Source organism: Otolemur garnettii, unplaced genomic scaffold (assembly GCF_000181295.1).
Source record: "Otolemur garnettii isolate 467f Iridium unplaced genomic scaffold, OtoGar3 scaffold00112, whole genome shotgun sequence".
Classification (NCBI taxonomy): domain Eukaryota; kingdom Metazoa; phylum Chordata; class Mammalia; order Primates; family Galagidae; genus Otolemur; species Otolemur garnettii.
Genome location: NW_003852507.1, coordinates 3,737,999 through 3,756,115, shown reverse-complemented (window position 1 = coordinate 3,756,115; position 18,117 = coordinate 3,737,999). Strand labels below are relative to the sequence as shown.

Sequence of the window (18,117 nt, the reverse complement as noted above, 5' to 3'; positions counted from 1 at the left end):
CAAAAAAAAAAAAAACCCTTCAATAGGCTTAGCACCCGTAGCACAGTGGTTATGGCACCAGCCACATACACCGAGGATCAAACCCCAGCCCGGGCCAGCTGAACAATGACAACTGCAACAGAAAAATAGCCAGGCATTGTGGTGGGTGTCTATAATCCTAGGTACATGGGAGGTTGAGGCAAAAGAATTGCTTAAGCCCAAGAGTTTGAGATTGCTGTGAGCTGTGATACCACAGCACTCTACTGAGTGCAACATAATGAAACTCTGCACAAAAAGAAAATTCTAAGAAGACCTATTACCTACATCTATTCAGTTAACCACTGACTTACTACGTTATGACAAAGTTGAACAATTAGAATTGTTAAAGACCATATATACAATTTTAATTTTATACATATTGTCTCTGCTCTACAGTAAGACTGTACCAATTTATTCTTACATCAAAGTATTATTTGAGAGTGTATGTGTCCTCATATCCCTAATAACACTACAGGCTGTCAATCTTTTTAATCTTTGTTATACTAGTATCTCTACTTTTGTTTGCATGTCTGGTAAGGTTGAGTATCTTTTTAAGTTGGCTGGCCTTTTATATTTAAGAATTGCCTCATTAGCTCAGTGCCCGTAGTACAGTAGTTATGGTGTCTGCCACATACACTGAGACTGTTGGGTTCAAACCCAGCCTGGGCCAGCTACAGCAACAACAAAAATAGCCGGGCATTGTGGTGGGCGCCTGTAGTCATAGCTACCTGGTAGGCTAAGACAAGAGAATCACTTAGGCCCAAGAGTTTGAGGTTGCTGTGAGCTGTGACACAAAGGCACTCTACCCAGGGCAACATAGTCAGACTCTGTCTCAAAAAAACAAACAAAAAAACAAAAAAACAGAATTGCCTGGTTGTCTTTTACTCATTTTTCTTAGGAGATTGCTTATCTTTTCTTTATTGATTTATATTACTCATATACTGATTTATAAAACTCACAGTATTGTGTATTCATAACATTAGTACTTAGTATTACAAATATCCAACTCCAAGGCCATCATCTCTTTGTAATTTTTGCAGTATAGAAATGATTTTTGGCTGAGGGCTGTGCTCACACATACTCCCAATATTTCAGGAGTCTGAGGTGGGAGAATTGCTTCAGGCCACAAGTTTGAGACCATTCTGTGCAACAAAGCAAGACTCAGAAGACAGGTTCTATTTTTTTTTTTTGGAGATAAGAGTCTAACTTTGTCACTCTCAATAGCTTGCCATGGTGTCACAGTTCACCACAACCTCAAACTCCTGGCCTCAAGCAATCCTCTTGCCTCAGCCTCCCCAGTAGCTGAGACTATAGGCACCTACCACAACACCTGGCTATTTTTAGAGACAGGGTCTCACTCTTGCTCAGGTTGGTGTTAAACTCCTGGGTTCAGCCAATCCACCTGCCTCAGACTCCCAGAGTGCTGGAATTACAGGCATGAGCTGTAAAAAAATTCTTTTAAGTAGCCAGGCACAGTGGCACATGCCTACAAGGCCCAGCTACTTAGGAGGCAGAGGAGGAGGACTCCTTGAATCCAGGACTTTGAAACTGCGGTGAACTATGATAATGTAAAATGCACTCCAGCCCTGACAACAGAGCAACATCTTGTCTCAAGGAAAAAAACAATGAAACAAAAAAGGAAAAATTAAGAAATGATTTTTAAAAAATTAACTATAGGGTCTTTCTCAATTGTTTAGTCTGGAGTAGAGACACACAAACATTGTTCACTACAGCCTTAAACTCCTGGGCTCAAATGATCCTCCTGCTTCAGCCTCCTGAGTAGCTGGCCTATAGGGAACATGCTACCACACCCAGTCAGCCAGTATTTTTTTTTTTTTTTAATGAAATGAGGTCTTGCTATGTTATTCAGGTTGATCTTAAATTCTTGGGCTCAAGTAATCCTTCCACCTCTGCCTCTTGAGTCAAGATTACAGACATAAGTCACTGTGCTTGGTGAAATGATTCTGTTTTTTTTGTTTGGTTTTTTTGTTGAGACTGTTGTTTGCCTCAACAAACCACCCACAGGCACTCACCCTGTGCCCTAAACAGAGTGCAGTGGTGTCATCATAGCTCATTGCAAACTCAGACTCCTGGGCTGCAGGGATCCTATTGCCTCCAAGATGCTGGGACTACAAGTGCAACGCCCCCATGAACTTTTTATGTTTTGTGGAGACAGGGTCTTGCTGTTCCCCATACAAGTCTCAAACTCCTAAGCTCAAGCAATCCTCCCCCTTTAGCCTCCCAGAGTGCTAGGATTATAGGTGTGAGCCACTGCACTTGGCTGAAATCATTAATTTTAATCAGTGTTTTCTTTTTTTTTTTTCTTTATGTTTTTTGGCTTTTGCATCATACTTAGAAGGGTTTTCCTCACTGTGAGATTATATGAGCATTCACATATATTTTTTTCTGAAGTTATGGAGTGTTAATTTTTACACCGCTTATAAGAATTCTAGGATTTTATTAGATTTAAATTTACAGATGGCTAGAAACTACTTCTGCCACAATAAACACTTGTCTACTTCAGACACATCTAGAGCACCAACATTCTCATAAACTTAATTTTTTTTCTTCTTTTTTGAGATACTGCTCGGAGTGCAGTGGCATCATCATAGTTCACCGCAACCTCAGGCTTATAGGCATCAGCCTCCTAAGTAGCTGAGAGTGAGATGCACACCATGACAGTGGCTGGGTTTTATTATTTTGAGGGAAGACAAGGTCTCACTCTTGCTTAAGGCAAGTCTCAGACTCCTGAGCTCAAGTGATCCTGCCTCAGCCTTCCAGAATGCCAGAATTACAGGCGTGAGCCATTACTTCTTCCCATAAACTAAATTTCTCTTTCTTGTTTCTTTCTGGAGACAGTTTCACTTTGTCGCCCTCCATGGAGTGCTGTGACGTCACAGCTCACAGCAACCTCCAACTCCTGGGCTTAGGCAATTCTCTTGCCTCAGCCTCCCAAGTAGCTGGGACTACAGGCGCCCGCCACAACGCCCAGCTATTTTTTATTGTTGTTGCAGTATGGCCGGGGCTTGGTTCAAACCCGCCACTCTCAGTATATGGGGCCAACGCCCTACCCACTGAGCCATAGGCGCCACCCCATAAACTAAATTTCTAATATATATGTAACCATTTCAGGACTATGCTTTGATAATGTGCTTGCCTTTCTTAGGTTTATACCATACAGCTGAAGTTCTTTTAACTTTATAGTATATTCTATCTACTAAGTAAAAATTCTCAGAATATCTTTCTAAGACTCAAGTTAATCTAAAGTATATATTAACTTATTAATATTTAGTAATAATACTTTAATATTAATATTAAAAAATCCCCTACTCAGAGGCTGAGGCAAGAGAATTGCCTAAGCCTAGGAATTGGAGGTTGCTGTGAGCTATGACGTGACAGCACTCTACTGAGAGTGAGTGAGACTCTGACTCTACAAAAAAAAAAAAAAAAATCCCCTAGAGATTTTGCTTGGGATAGTACACTAACCTAAATTCAGAAATAAAGGACATCGGGCAGTGCCTGTGGCTCAGTAGGTAGGACGTCAACCCCATACACCAAGGGTGGTGGGTTCAAACCCTTGGCCAAACTGCAGTTCAAGCCCTGGCCAAACTGCAACAAAAAAATAGCCGGGCGTTGTGGCAGACACCTGTAGTCCCAGCTACTCGGGAAGCTGAGGCAAGAGAATCACCCTAAGCCCAGGAGTTGGAGGTTGCTGTGAGCTGTGTGACACCACAGCACTCTACCGAGGGCAATAAAGTGAGACTGTCGCTACAAAAAAAAAAAAAAAAAAGAAAGAAATAAAGGACATCATTGTATTTTATTGAAGTCTGCCTATTCAAGTAATGTATGTATGCCTGTTTATCTCTTATAAGAACTATTTTAAGTATGCTCCACCTAAGTTCTGTAGATTTCTTGACAAATGCATTACTAATCATTACATATTACCTGCTATTAGTATGAATGGGATTTAAAATAGGAGTTAACATTTATTGAGCACTTACTGTATGCCAGGCACTATACTAAACATATTTTATTATCTCATTTAATCCATCTATTCTGTGCCTCATTTTACAGAGGAAAAAAACTAAGATACAAATAAGTAACTTGCCAAACGCCATATAGCTTAGAAGCAGAGATTTCAATGAGGCAGTCCGGCTCTAAAAGAACGATGCCTTTTATTAAATGTCTGACTAGATTGTTTTACTTGTATTTTTCAAAGTATAAAAAACAAAGGACTCTTTACTTCCAACATGAATTAGCATTTGGAGATGAAAACATCAATCAAAAATGGGAGTTCATAACTATAACGTGCTCAGCCTTCTAAGTAGTCCATACCTTCCCATCAAGAATAGTCTCCCATGTTGCTCTTTTCTTGCTTATTGGACATTCTTCCATTTCCTGCATGGCTACTTCATATTCCCCATCTAAAAGCTGTAAGCGCCTGTTAGACAAACACATATACTTTAAAGTAACCTGTGTATTACTTTAAGTACACAAACTCTACATCTTTAGATTTATACTAAAAAGCATTTATTAAATTTAGCTTATATACCCAACAAGATTTTAAAATATATCTACACTCCAGTCCTCACAAAAGCAATTTTAATGATGTGCACTAGTAAGTATTAAATAATTATTTCATTATTACAGCTACTCAGATATAAACGCTGGAAGTACAATATACCTAAAGTATCAAAACCTGATAAATTTTAAATATTAAATATAAAGCATATGCACAGGCTTTATACTTTTAAAGATAGAATAACAAAAGTATTACAGTACTTGCCTTAGGGAATTACTAAGAATTATGCCTATTAATTTTAACTACTATAAATGTTTGGACTAGAATCCTTTACCTTTTTTTTTTGAGACAGAGTCTCACTATGTCACCCCGGGTAGAGTGCCGTGGCATCACAGCTCACAGCAACCTCAGAGTCTTGGGCTTAAGCGATTCTCTTGCCTCAGCCTCCCAAGTAGCTGGGACTACAGGCGCCCACTACAACGCCCAGCTATTTCTGTTGTAGTTATCATTGTTTGGCAGGCCCAGGCTGGACATGAACCTGCCAGCTCTGGTGTATGTGGCTGGCGCCCTAGCTGCTGGGCTACAGGCACCAAGCCAAAAGAATCCTTTACTTTTATACTTGACCAGTAAACTAGTTGATGATTAGAATGATGAATCTGATAATTATAGGATACTGGGGGCACCTGGCACATATAGGTGCTCAATAAACATTTCATATATGAATACTGCTAGAATCCAAGAATTACACTCATATAGTATAATTATCATTTTCATGTGTATGTAGTACATGTATATGTACATGTACAGTTCATAGATCTTTTTCTATACTTCTACTAAACACTTATAACCACTACTACTCTAGTCTTCAACCATGCTCAATTATTAATTGTATATAGAAGAATCTCATCAGTCTTAGAGAAATTTTATTAGGTAATAATAGCTAATACTTATCAAGTGTTTACTATGTGCCAGGCACTAAAGACTTTCGTGGCTCATTTAATCTTCCCAATAATTCTATAAACTAGCTGCTGCTACTCCATTTCTAGAAGAGAAAACTGAGGCACAAAGAGGTTAATTTGTCTTAAGATCACACAGTAAGCAGTCAAATAAAGTACGTGAATCCAGGTAGTCTCTTTATATCAAATGATTTTGAGACTTTAAGAATTTTTGTTTTCTCTATGGCATACTACCTAAATTTAGTCTATTTTAACAGAATATCAGCAAAGCTCTTGAATTTTTCTTTTTTTTTTTTTTTTAAAGAGATAGAGTCTTGCTTTATCACCCTCAGTAGAGTGCTGTGGTGTCACAGCTCACAGCAACCTCCAACTCCTGGGCTTAGGCGATTCTCTTGCCTCAGCCTCTTGAGTAGCTGGGACCACAGGTGCCCACCACAACACCCAGCTATTTTTTGTTGCAGTTTGGCTGGGGTTGGGTTTGAACCTGCCACCCTCAGTATATGAGGCCAGCACCCTAACCACTGAGCCACAGGCGCCATCCTGCTATTGAACTTTTCTATTTTAAAGTATAAGTAATACATTCATACTACTTTGAAATTAAAAAGGTGCTTGCTTCGGGGCTACATATTTCCATTTTATGGTGGTACATTTGATAGCTACAATCCAATGCACTTTCCTACCTGTAAAGTATGAGGAGGCCTTTTCCCTCACAGCCTCATCAACAGTGCTTTATCAAGTTTTTTTGATCTGTCAATCTGATAAGTGAAAAAATGACATCTCAGTGTACTTTTAATTCTGATGTCTTATCTTTTTCATTGTTTTAGAACCATATATTTGAGGAATGAGACACCTACTTATGTGAGTTGAAAACAATCCCCCCCAACCTGTCATTTTTATTTTCACTTGGTTATAATGGATTTTGTGTTTTCTGAATTTTTTGATTTTGACTTTACTATTTCATACTTTTCTTATATGGCTTTTTGAATTTTGTTTTCTCTATGGTATACTATCTGAATTTAGTCTATTCTTTCAGGAGACTTTAACCTGAGATTTTAAAATCAGTTTTTATATATCTAACCTCCAGAGTTTGGGTTATAAATGTATTCCCCTACTAAAAGCAATCATGACTTCCTGAAGAAAATACAATTCTAGAGCAGAAGTAGAAAAGAAGAAGGGTATTCTGGAATATCCTACTATTCCTGAAAGTAATGAAAAACTAAAATCCAAAAGGACACAAGATCCTACTTGGAGGGGCTCCTCCTGACAAAATTTGGGGCAATTTGAGTATTAAAAATGACTACAGGCTCGGCGCCTGTGGCTCAAGTGGCTAAGGCGCCAGCCACATACACCTAAGGTAGTGGGTTCGAATTCAGCCCAGGATGCCAAACAACAATGATGGCTGTAACCAGGAAAAAAAGAAAAAAGCCAGGCGCTGTGGCAGGCGCCTGTAGTCCCAGCTACTTGGGAGGCGGAGGCAGGAGACTCGCTTAAGCCCAAAATTTTGAGGTTGCTGCGAGCTATGATGCCATAGCACTCTACCCAGGGTGACAGCTTGAGGCTCTGTCTCAAAAAAAAAAAAAAAAAAATACAACACAAATAGATTTAAATAAATTGAAAAATTGGTTAATCCATATGAATAAAAAAAGTTGAGGCAAGAAATCCTGTTTTTATAGAAAATTGCAAATAAATGTGGAAGAAATTATAGAAAATTACCATTTACCTACTGCCAAAAATAATTTATTCAAGCAAGAATTCATCAATGGATGCTAAAACTATTGACTAAAAGGCTACTGGGGGAAAATGGATATTTACCCAGGTTCATGTATTACTACAGGGATTACATGTTAATTTATGAAAAGTACTGTCAAAATGGAAAAATATAGCAAATACTATCTCAACCAACTGATCAAGCCTAATATTACCTGTGTCTATGATGTGTTATATAAAGAACACTTATTAGAATCTCTTACCAAAATATTTAGTCTGAATTTAATCATGAGGATATAATAACAAAACTCTAAATTCAGATACAATCTTCATAACTACAGACCTATACTTAAAAAGGGGCGGATGGCTAGACAACCAATGAACTCTGTACAGATATGACATCTAACTAAGAGGATGGCAAATTATGAGACATTAGTAAGGTCAAAAGGGGGATAGTATTTGCTGGATGGTAATCTTCCCAGTGAAGAGTACATAGTATTTATACAGGAAAATGTCCTTGTTCTTGGAAATACTGGCTGAGGGGTTTGGAAATGAGAAATGAAGTAAACTTTCATATGGTTCAGCACAAAAGTATACATTCACATGTGAAACAAATGTAGCAAAATGTTAACAACTGATGAATCTAGGTAGACTGTGTGGATATTAAATGACTGTATTACTCCTTCAACTTTTCTACAAGTATTCAAATTTTCAAACTAAAAGGCTGGAGAAAAATGCTCACAGTTTCTTCTTAGTAATTTTTTCATTAAAGTAAAAGCCATATTTCTTTCATACAAGGAATGTGTTATAATACATGTGGAGCACAGAGAATAAAAAGAAACACAATGTATCCCCATGCTGGGTAAAGCAAAACACACTTTAACAGTAGTATTGATGAAGCCCAGGGTGCCTTTCCCTGATCACTTCCACCATCATAACGCCTAACTTCTAATATATTTTTATTCATATTGTATTCCATTTATGTCTTTGACCCATAAATTTCTAACTTAAAAAAAGACACTATTATTGGTTTCTATCAGAAGGTGACATTAAATGATATATTCTAAGACAAGATGGTCTCTAAAATCGGTCACTACTCTAAATAATCTTTGCTTCCTTATTAGAGATTTATACCTTCCTTCACTTTGCGGCTAACAAGTGATTAATACCTTTGAGCATCAATATATTATTTTTTTAAATAAAAAGAATGGCCCAGTTACTTTTCTTAGCTTTCTTCTGTATCTAACTGACAATGATCTGTGTTAACTACTAGCAAGTAGCTTGGTATAAGAAATCATAGCATGCTATAGGTTTAATCCTCCAATACTCTGAAAAAAGAATGCTGCATTTGCTTCCTAGACCTTCTTTTACTGATGCTCAGATGCCGAATTTCTAAACAGGAAGTACAGAAATAATTATAAGCCCCTTGTCACCTTTTGCCAAATGCACATAGGCGTATGATACTATATAATTTTCTTTCCTTTCTCTTTTATTTTGGAGACAGAGTCTCACTATGTTGCCCTCAGTAGAGTGCTGTGGTGTTACAGCTCAGAGCAACCTCTAACTTGGGCTTAAGTGATTCTCTTGCCTCAGCCTCCCAAGTAGCTGGGACTATAGGCGCCCACCACAACGCCTGGCTATTTTTTTATTGTAGTTGTCAGTGTTTTGAGCAGGCCCAGGCCAGGTTCAAACCCACCAGCGCCAGTGTATGTGGCTGGTGCCCTGGCTATGGGCAAATATGGGAAAATATTACATCATTTTCTTCCTTAACTTTAATAACACATAATCCCAAGATTTTCATAGGGTCCACTGCATGAAAATCTCTGCTCAAGTAGTATTTCTTCTTAAGGCTTCCTCCCAGAGGCTTTCTCTATAAAACAGTAACCATTTATTTTTCTTCACCCACCACTAAATAACATTAGTTGATATTTGGTGGGGGAGGAGGGGTTCTGATTCTTCCACTAGAAATTAAGCTCCATGAAAGCAAAGACTTTGTTACTGTCTCTAAATGCTCAGAAAATATTTGCTGAACTATTTTATCTAAGCCACTCTAATAGTGCCTTATCTGTATTTACTGCTTCCTATGTGATAAAGAGAAAAATTCAGTAAATATTTTTCATCCATAAAAACAAAGAAAAACAAAGGCAAAGAAATAATATCATCACCCTATCTTCTTTAAAATGAAAACGTTTCTAGAACATTATGGGAGCCTCACTTGTTCATCAATATTACCTGTTTTTATCAAATACTGTCATTTGTGCAACAAATGTTTTTTCCCCATCTTCACGATTTCGTTTTCTTCTGGCTGGAAGTTCTTCATTGACATCTAAATTTAATAAACATTTTTCATAAATGAAATATTCAAAAAAATGTGTTATGATACATGGTCCTTTAACATACAACATGCTATACCTATCACAAATGAGGCACAAATTACACATTTTTTCTAATTTTGTGTTTTTACCATTTACCATATATGTATGTCTTTTTCTTCTTCTTCTTTTTTTTTTGGAGACAGAGTCTCACTTTGTTGCCCCTGATAGAGCGCTGTGGTGTCATAGCTCACAGCAACCTCAGACTCTTGGGCTCAAGGGATTCTCTTGCCTCAGCCTCCTGAGTAGCTGAGATCACAGGTGCCCCACACAACACTGGTCTATTTTTTAGAGGTAGAATCTTGCTCTAACTCAGGCTGGTCTCAAACTTGTGAACTCAGATGATCCGTCCACCTTGGCCTCCCAGAATGCTGGGATTTATAGGCATGAGCCATGTCTTGTCTTTACTTTTCTATTCTTTTTATTTTTTTCCAGAGCCAAGAGTCTTGCTCTGTTGCCTAGCCTGGAGCATAAAATAGTGTTATCATTGTTCACTGCAGCCTCAAACTCTTGGACTCAAGCAAACCTCCTGTCTCAGCTTCCCAAGTAGCGAGGATTACAGGCATGCACCACCATGGCTGGCTAATTTTTAAAATTAGTCTGTGGAGATGGGGATCTCACTATGTTGCCCATACTGGTCTCAAGCTATTGACCTCAAGGAATCTTCCTATTTTGGCCTATCAAATACTGGGATTACAGGCATGAACCACCATGCCCATCCTTGTCCTTACTTTTTGACATTGACGTTAATCCACATCTTTCCAAAAATTAATTTCTATTTATAATTATCTTTGCTAGGCAAACTCCTCCTCATGGTTACTATTTATTTACTGAACAACTCAAGGCATGTAATCATGGTTACTTTTCAAGAACTCCAAAGGATACTTCAAGATTAACAGATTATTTCTTCTAAGGTATTTATTTCATGTCTATCTCCCTACCCTACCTCTGTTTACAACAGAGGTTGTAAACCTCTGGAGAATAGGACTAGATGTTTTAAATCATCCTTGTATCTCTAGCACCTGTATGCTGGTGGAATGATTACCTCAAAGATGAATTTACAATTATAAGACTAGAGAGGGGAGTGGAGGGGTGAATGTGTGGTAAGTAAAATAAAATGTTTATTGTTGAATGTAAGTGTTGAGAAGGTAGAGGTTCCCGTCAAATTGTTTTCAATGGTCCTTTGTGTTTGAAAATTTTCTCAATGAAATATTGGGGAGGGTATAAATTGTTCGCTCAAAGATTTATTTAAGACACCAATCTTCTGCCAACCTCAGAAAGGCAAGATTTCAAAAGAACTATTTTATACACAGTAATTATGCATACTATGAAGGAGTACTGGTTCAGTCACTTTCAATAATAACCTTAATCACCAATGATAAAATCTAATAAAATTACCAAAATAAAAATTACCAATATTTTCATTGGTTTCGCCATTAATCATTCCATTAAACTCTCTTCTTCCCGGACGAGTCACTCTAAATAGCAATGAGTAAGACTTCACCATATGGCTGTTACTAGGTTCAAATTCATTACTGGAAACTGCAAGGGACGGGAAATTTCCAGGTTTTGTTTGATTGAGGTCAGGATTCAAAGGCACCTGCTTTTTACCTGTGGGAACTTGCCTTATTGGACAACTTACATCCTGCAAAGGTAAAAATTATTAAATTACATTTTTTTATTCATATGCAACAATAAGAACTACAATAAAGCTTCTAATCACAGCTATAAGAAACACGGAATAGGCCATGATTTACCAAATGGCATGTTAAAATTCTAACCAGTTTTGAAAATTGTGAGGCAAAAATGAAAATAGGGAACAGCTATATTCCAAATCTGAAAAGCAATTGATTTCTCCAATATACTGAAAATATCATGACATAGTATATCAATAGTAGTTAGCTGATGGCTACCTGAAATAGTTTTATATTAGAAATATAGAATTAAAACCATACTTAAATTATTAAATTCATTTAGCTTTGTCAGTTCCAATTAATTTCTTATTTTAATCTAACGATAACTGATGAGACCAGAAATGAAAAAAAGATGACTATACCAACCTCATGGTCAACAATTACATTATGAAACAATAAATCCATATATTTAGATATGTTGTTTAACAGAAGGGATACTGATCATCTTCTGAGTAATGTTCTAACATAACATTTCAGTTATGCTAAAAGAGTGTAGTAGAAAAACTGGAAGATGCAAAAAACCTTTATGATGAAAATATCTAAAAATCTTATGGGAGCAGCTTCTTTTAAAATAAATGGAATACATACTTAGGGGCTAAACATAGTTCTACTCTATAAAAAGAATGTAAAATGAAAAATGTTAAGTCTCACCCCCCACCCCAGGTCTTATACTCTAGAGACAACTAATACTATACAGTTGCCTGTTACACACCCTTCCAAAAAATATTTTACAACTGCTATTTTTTTGAAACACAAATTATTAAACTTACAAGCACTTTTTTTCTTTTTTTTTGAGACAAAGTCTCCTATGTCGCCCTTGGTAGAGTGCCATGGCATCACAGCTCACAGAAACTTCCAACTCTTAGGCTTAAGAGATTCCCTTGCCTCAGCCTCCCAAGTAGATGGGACTACAGGCACCAGCCACAATGCCTGACTATTTTTGTTGCAGTTGTCATTGTTGTAACTGGCCTGGGCTGAGCTTGAACCCGCCACTCTCAGTGTATGTGGCTGACACGGTAACCACTATACTACGGGAGCCAAGCCCTTAATAAAAGAATTTTCATATCACTGCACTGCTTGTTATGATGTGTATGGGGGTTAGGAGGGAGTAAGGAATGATGCATCTTTACATATATACACACACATTTTTTTTTTTAAGGGACAGGGTCTTGCTATGTTACCCAGGCTGGAGTACAGTGGCTATTCAAAGTTGCATTCCCACTACCGATCAGCATGGGAGTTTTGACCTTTGTTTTTGATCTAGGCCAATTCATCCCTCCTTAAGCAACCTAGCAGTCCAGCACTCCTGAGAAGTCATCATATTGATGCCAAACTTAGTGTGAGCACTCAATCAGCATAGTGCACTACAAACTACAAGTCCTAGACTCAGGAGATCCTCCCACCCCAGCCTTCTGTGTAGCTGGGCTATTGGCACAAGCAGCTGAGACTATAGGTATCTACAATTACACCTGCCCACAGAGACAATTAAGTCACACTGATGCCTCCTAGCACTATAGTCCACTCTCTACCAATGCTCTAACAGTTGTAAGCCCCTTATCATCGTATTATACAATCTTGAGTCAATATCAGCAATGGGAACCTTTATACAAGTCAGTTCCTATTCTTCTTGAGGGATTCAAGAACTTAAAGTTACTAAAAGTACATCTGTTGGCTTTGACAGGTTAACCAGGAAACATCGTAACACTTGTTTCTATGGTGAAATAATTTTATCTTACAAATAAAAAATATATATATATACAGATATATATTTTGAGACAGAATCTCACTTTTTTGCCCTTGGTAGAGTGCTGCTACATAGTTCACAGCAGCCTCAAACTCTTCAGCTCAAGCAATTCTCTTGCCTCAGCCTCCTAGGATGGGACTATAGGTTCCTGACACAATGCCCAGTTATTTTTAGAGATGAGGTCTCTCTCTGGTTCAGGCTGGTCTCAAAACTATGAGCTCAGGCAATCCACCTGCCTCAGCCTCCCAGAGTGCTAGGATTATAGGCATGAACCACTGCGCCCAGCCCTACAAATAAAAATCTTAAGTGGTAGGTTAATAAGTTAATGGCTGATAATGCTGACAACAGAATTTCCTTGCTTAGCAGCAGTGTTAAAAAAAGAAAAAGGACGGGCGGTGCCTGTGGCTCAAAGGAGTAGGGCACTGGCCTCATATACCAGAGGTGGCGGGTTCAAACCCAGCCCTGGCCAAAAACTGCAAAAAAAAAAAAAGAAAAGGAAAGAAAAAGGACAATCTTTTGAGGAAAAAACTCTCTCTTAGCAAGGAGTGTCCAACCTTTTTTCTTTTCTGCCACACTTAGAAGAATAAGAGCTGCTTTGAGCTACACAGTAAATACACAACCTGTAATGAAAACTGATCAGCAGAAAGACAAACAATAAAAAAAACAAAACCAGAAAGGTTCGTGCAAACTTTTTGTGATATCTGATACCACAGATAAAAAAATTCCTCACATGCAGCAGCACCTGTGGCTCAGTGGGTAGGGTGCCAGCCCCATGTAACGAGGGTGGTGGATTTAAGCCTAGTCCCGGCCAAAGTGCAACAAAAAAACAGCCAGGCATTGTGGTGGGCATCGGTGGTTCCAGCCACTCGGGAGGCTGAGGCAAGAGAATCACCTAAGCCCAGGAGTTGGAGGTTGCTGTGAGCAGTGTGATGCCACAGCACTCTACCAAGGGCGATAAAGTGAGACTCTGTCTCTATACACACACACACACACACACACACACACACACAAAAAAAAAATCCTCACAAAATCAGCACGCAGCCCACGCAGGATGGACTCCCCTGCTGGCCTTTATCTAAAATGATTATAGGCACACATAGCTAGGACACTAAATAGCAAGGAAGCAATTGAATTTATATCCCTACAATGCTAGAACATAGCTTCTGCCTTTCGTTTTCAGACTCCTACAGGAAAGTTTTATACAGACACTTTGCCAGATTATGGAAAGAAAACCACAAAAATATAGGAGGTTGGCAAAAAGAGGTTACTAGTTACAATGACAACTCCTACAAAAAAAAAAGCCGGGTGTTGTGGTGGGTATCTGTAGTCCCAGCTACTTGGGAGGCTAAGGCAAGAGAATCACTTAAGCCCAAGAGTTAAAGGTTGCTCAACCTTTAACGGCATTCTACCAAGGGTGACACAGTGAGACTCGGTCTCCAAAAAGGGGAAAAAAAACAGTGTATATATAACATATATATATATGGATATGTTCAATTAAGAAAATTATTCCACTTAATCTACCAACGTCGTATTACCTTTCTTTTTTTGTGGCAAACTTTCACAAGCAGGACTTCCAGAGTAACAGAATTTTGTTCATTTTCTGAGTTTTGTGATGGCTTATCTAAATAGAAAACCAATACTTTAGAATCTATTTAAATATATGTATATAAGCACAATATTCATTTTCCTAAAATGTCTGGTAATTTCAAACAATAAAGATTTCCTATTAATGAAGATTTCTCAAAAAGTTTACTTATTCTCTTTTCACCAAATCAGTTCCAAATTTGCAGCAAACTCTTTATAAGCCATTATATATAGTCAAATATATATAATGAGACAGGGTCTGACTATCTTGTCCAGGCCAGTCTTGAACTCCTAGGCTCAAGCCATCGTCTTGCCTCAGTCGGGCTATAGATATGAACCATCGTACCTAGCAGATCTGAGGGACCCTGATGTCAGTTTTGACTTGGTTTCTTTTTTGAGACAGAGTCTGGCTCTGCTGCCTGGGCTAGAGTGCAGTAGTGTCATCCTAGCTCACTGGTTAATTCACATATGTTTTATACAACTTTCTGGGGACAAAAGACTAAAGAATGTATTAAACCCAATTATAAGTTTCTGAAGTATTAGAATGCTCTAGAAGTACCCCAGAAACCCAAATATAGATAAGAAATAAGAATTCCAGTAGACGATTATATTTAATAATTTAAGATAGACAAGCTTTTATCCAAGTATGGTCAAGTATTTTACCCATTTTTAAAACAACTGCAACTTTTCATAGTATTCTTTCAACTTTTACTGAAGTACAAAATACTACATAACTTCCTTCCTTCCTAGTACCTAAAATACTAAGAGATCCCATTTGGTAGTAGTGCTTATTTCAGTTGTGCTACTCTGTATGTTTCTTTAAAATATGATGTAATAACATCAACTCAAAATGTTTATGTAGAAAGGGTTCCATTGAAGAGCTTCTTTACTTATTCTAGTTCTAACACAATAAATTAATTTTCACAATTAACCTTTGTAATTTAAAGCTCACAATCATTACCAGAAATCAACATCTTTTCCATTAATTTTATAAATTTATGCCCAAAATTCTTTTTACTTTCACAGAAGCATTTTGCTGTTAGAATGACAATTATTTTTAAATACATACCATTTTTGTGGAAGAAACCAGTAAATGTAAGCTGCAAGTGAGCTGACAAGCTAAATAAAACAAACAAAAAATGTTATTACTTCAACGCTCTATAATGACCTAGACTTTATTATTTCTTCTGATACAGAGTTTCACTATGTCACCCTGAGTAGAGTGCCATAGTGTCACAGCTCACAGTAACCTCAAACTCCTGGGCCCAAGCGATTATCTTGCCTCAGCCTCCCAGGCAGCCAGGACCACAGGCACCCACTGCAACGCCCAGCTATCCTCCTATTGCAGTTGTCATTGTTGTTCAGCTGGCCTGGGCCAGGTTTGAACCCACCACCCTCGGTACATGTGGCCAGCGCTGTAACAACTGTGACATGGGCACCAAGCAAATAACCTAGACTTTAAAATATAACACTGAAATCAAAGCTACTTTAGCTAATTTATAAATATTTGATTTCTTATTCTTTTTTATTTTTAATGAACTATACAGAAGACTTAAGATTTTCTCATTCTCATCTGCTATTTAGACCTATAACTCCATATTTTCCCTGCTAAGTATGACGTCCAAAATAGTGTGTCTATACACACACAAAAAAAATAAACAAAAAACCTCACAGCTTACAAAAATAAAAGCAAAAAAATGCAAAACCCAAAGGCATAAAAAAAACACTGACCACTGATTAAGAAGTCAGATAACTTATTCGGTTTTAGTGTCCTACCTATAAAATGAGAACAGGTATCCCTTCCCAGCTCTCAAAAGAAAATTCTGATTAGTGTAGATGAATCCATACAAAAGTTCTTGAATATTTTAAAGCTCTGGAAATTCAACCTCCATAACAAATGATGCAGAACCATTACTTTATACTTCAATTAAGAGTAAAATATGGCTCAGTGCCTGTGGCTCAAGTGGCTAAGGTGCCCAGCCACATACACCTAAGGTGGGAGGTTCAAATCCAGCCTGGGCCTGCCAAACAATGAGGGCTGCAACCAAAAAATAGCCAGGTGTTGTGGTGGGTGCCTGTGGTCCTAGCTACTTGGGAGGCGGAGGCAGGAGACTCACTTGAGCCCGGGAGTTGGAGGTTGCTGTGAGCTGTGATGCCACAGCACTCTACCGAAGGGGATAGCTTGAGGCTCTGTTTCCAAAAAAAATAAAATAAAATAAAAGAGTAAAATACAAAGAAAAAAAGCAAAATACAACTAAAACTCTGCTATACAGTAGTAAATCTATAATTTACCGTTTCAACATGTGATTTTTAGTTTTAGAAGGTACAAAAGGCTCAGCGCCTATAGCTCAACTGGCTAAGGCGCCAGCCACGTACACCTAAGGTGGTGGGTTCGAACCCCAGCCCGGACCCGCCAAACAACAATGATGGCTGCAACCAAAAAATAGCCGGGCGCTGTGGCGGGCACCTGTGGTCCCAGCTACTTGGGAGGCGGAGGCAGGAGACTCGCTTGAGCCCAGGAGTTGGAGGTTGCTGTGAGCTGTAATGCCACGGCACTCTGCCCAGGGGGACAGCTTGAGGCTCTGTCTCAAAAAAAAAAAAAGAAGGTACAAAAAAGGATGCATGGATTACAATGATCCTTTATGTTTTTAAAAACACATATTAACAACTGTGAAAAACTATGGGGTCCTCAAACTTTTTAAACAAGGGACCAGTTCACTGTCCCTCAGACCATTGGAGGGCGGGACTGCGGGCCCCGGGACAAGTTGGCTGCTAAGCAGGACAGACAGCAGCGGCAAAAACACCTGGCGGGCGGGATAAATGTCCTAGGTGGGCCGCATGTGGCCCAAGAGCCATAGTTTGAGGACACCTGGAATAAACAGAAACATCAACAGGCTTTTGTAGTACCTTTAAGCTGAAAACATACAATCTATTGTTGACCAGGAGCCATTCCTAACTTTCCAGAGCATACTTTCAGTAGTGATATGGACACACACCAGATTATAAAGGGGCAGATAGAAAAGATGGCAGATTAAGAAAGAAAGCAGTACTGATCCCTTCCTTTAAGAAATTTACCAGTGGCTCTGTACCTGCTGCTCAATGGTAAGGGCGCCAGCCACATGCTTTGGGGCCAGTGGGTTTGAACCCAGCCCAGGACTGCTGAACAAACAAACAAAAATAGCCAGGCATTTGTAGCTGGCACCTGTAGTCCCAGCTACTGGGGAGGCTGAGGCAAGAGAATCGCTTGAGCCCAAGAGTTTGAGATTGCTGTGAGCTATGACGCCACGCACTCTAGCCGGGGTGACAAAGTGAGACTCTATCTCAATTAAAAAAAAAAAAACTTACCAGTAAAAAGAATAAAAGTAAATAGTTTCTAGGCAATAACCACTAATGGGTAGTATGTGTTTGATTTTTTTTTTTTTTTTTTGAGATGGAGCCTCAAGCTATTGCCCTGGGTAGAGTGCCATGGCATCACGCTCACAGCAACCTCCAACTCCTGGGCTCAAGCGAGTCTCCTGCC

At 38.6% G+C, this 18,117-nt stretch overlaps 1 protein-coding gene across 1 annotated transcript in view; it reads right to left on the bottom strand.

The window, feature by feature from the left end:
• The window catches only part of SUZ12 (SUZ12 polycomb repressive complex 2 subunit), a 53,985-nt gene that overhangs the window by 14,907 nt on the left and 20,961 nt on the right, over positions 1–18,117 (bottom strand). The window contains exons 5-9 of the mRNA XM_003797175.3: positions 15,667–15,716; positions 14,549–14,634; positions 10,989–11,220; positions 9,436–9,529; positions 4,354–4,459 (exon numbers count right to left, since the gene is read on the bottom strand). Coding sequence (XP_003797223.1) covers positions 4,354–4,459; positions 9,436–9,529; positions 10,989–11,220; positions 14,549–14,634; positions 15,667–15,716 — 568 coding nt within the window. The remainder of the gene's footprint in view (positions 1–4,353; positions 4,460–9,435; positions 9,530–10,988; positions 11,221–14,548; positions 14,635–15,666; positions 15,717–18,117) is intronic.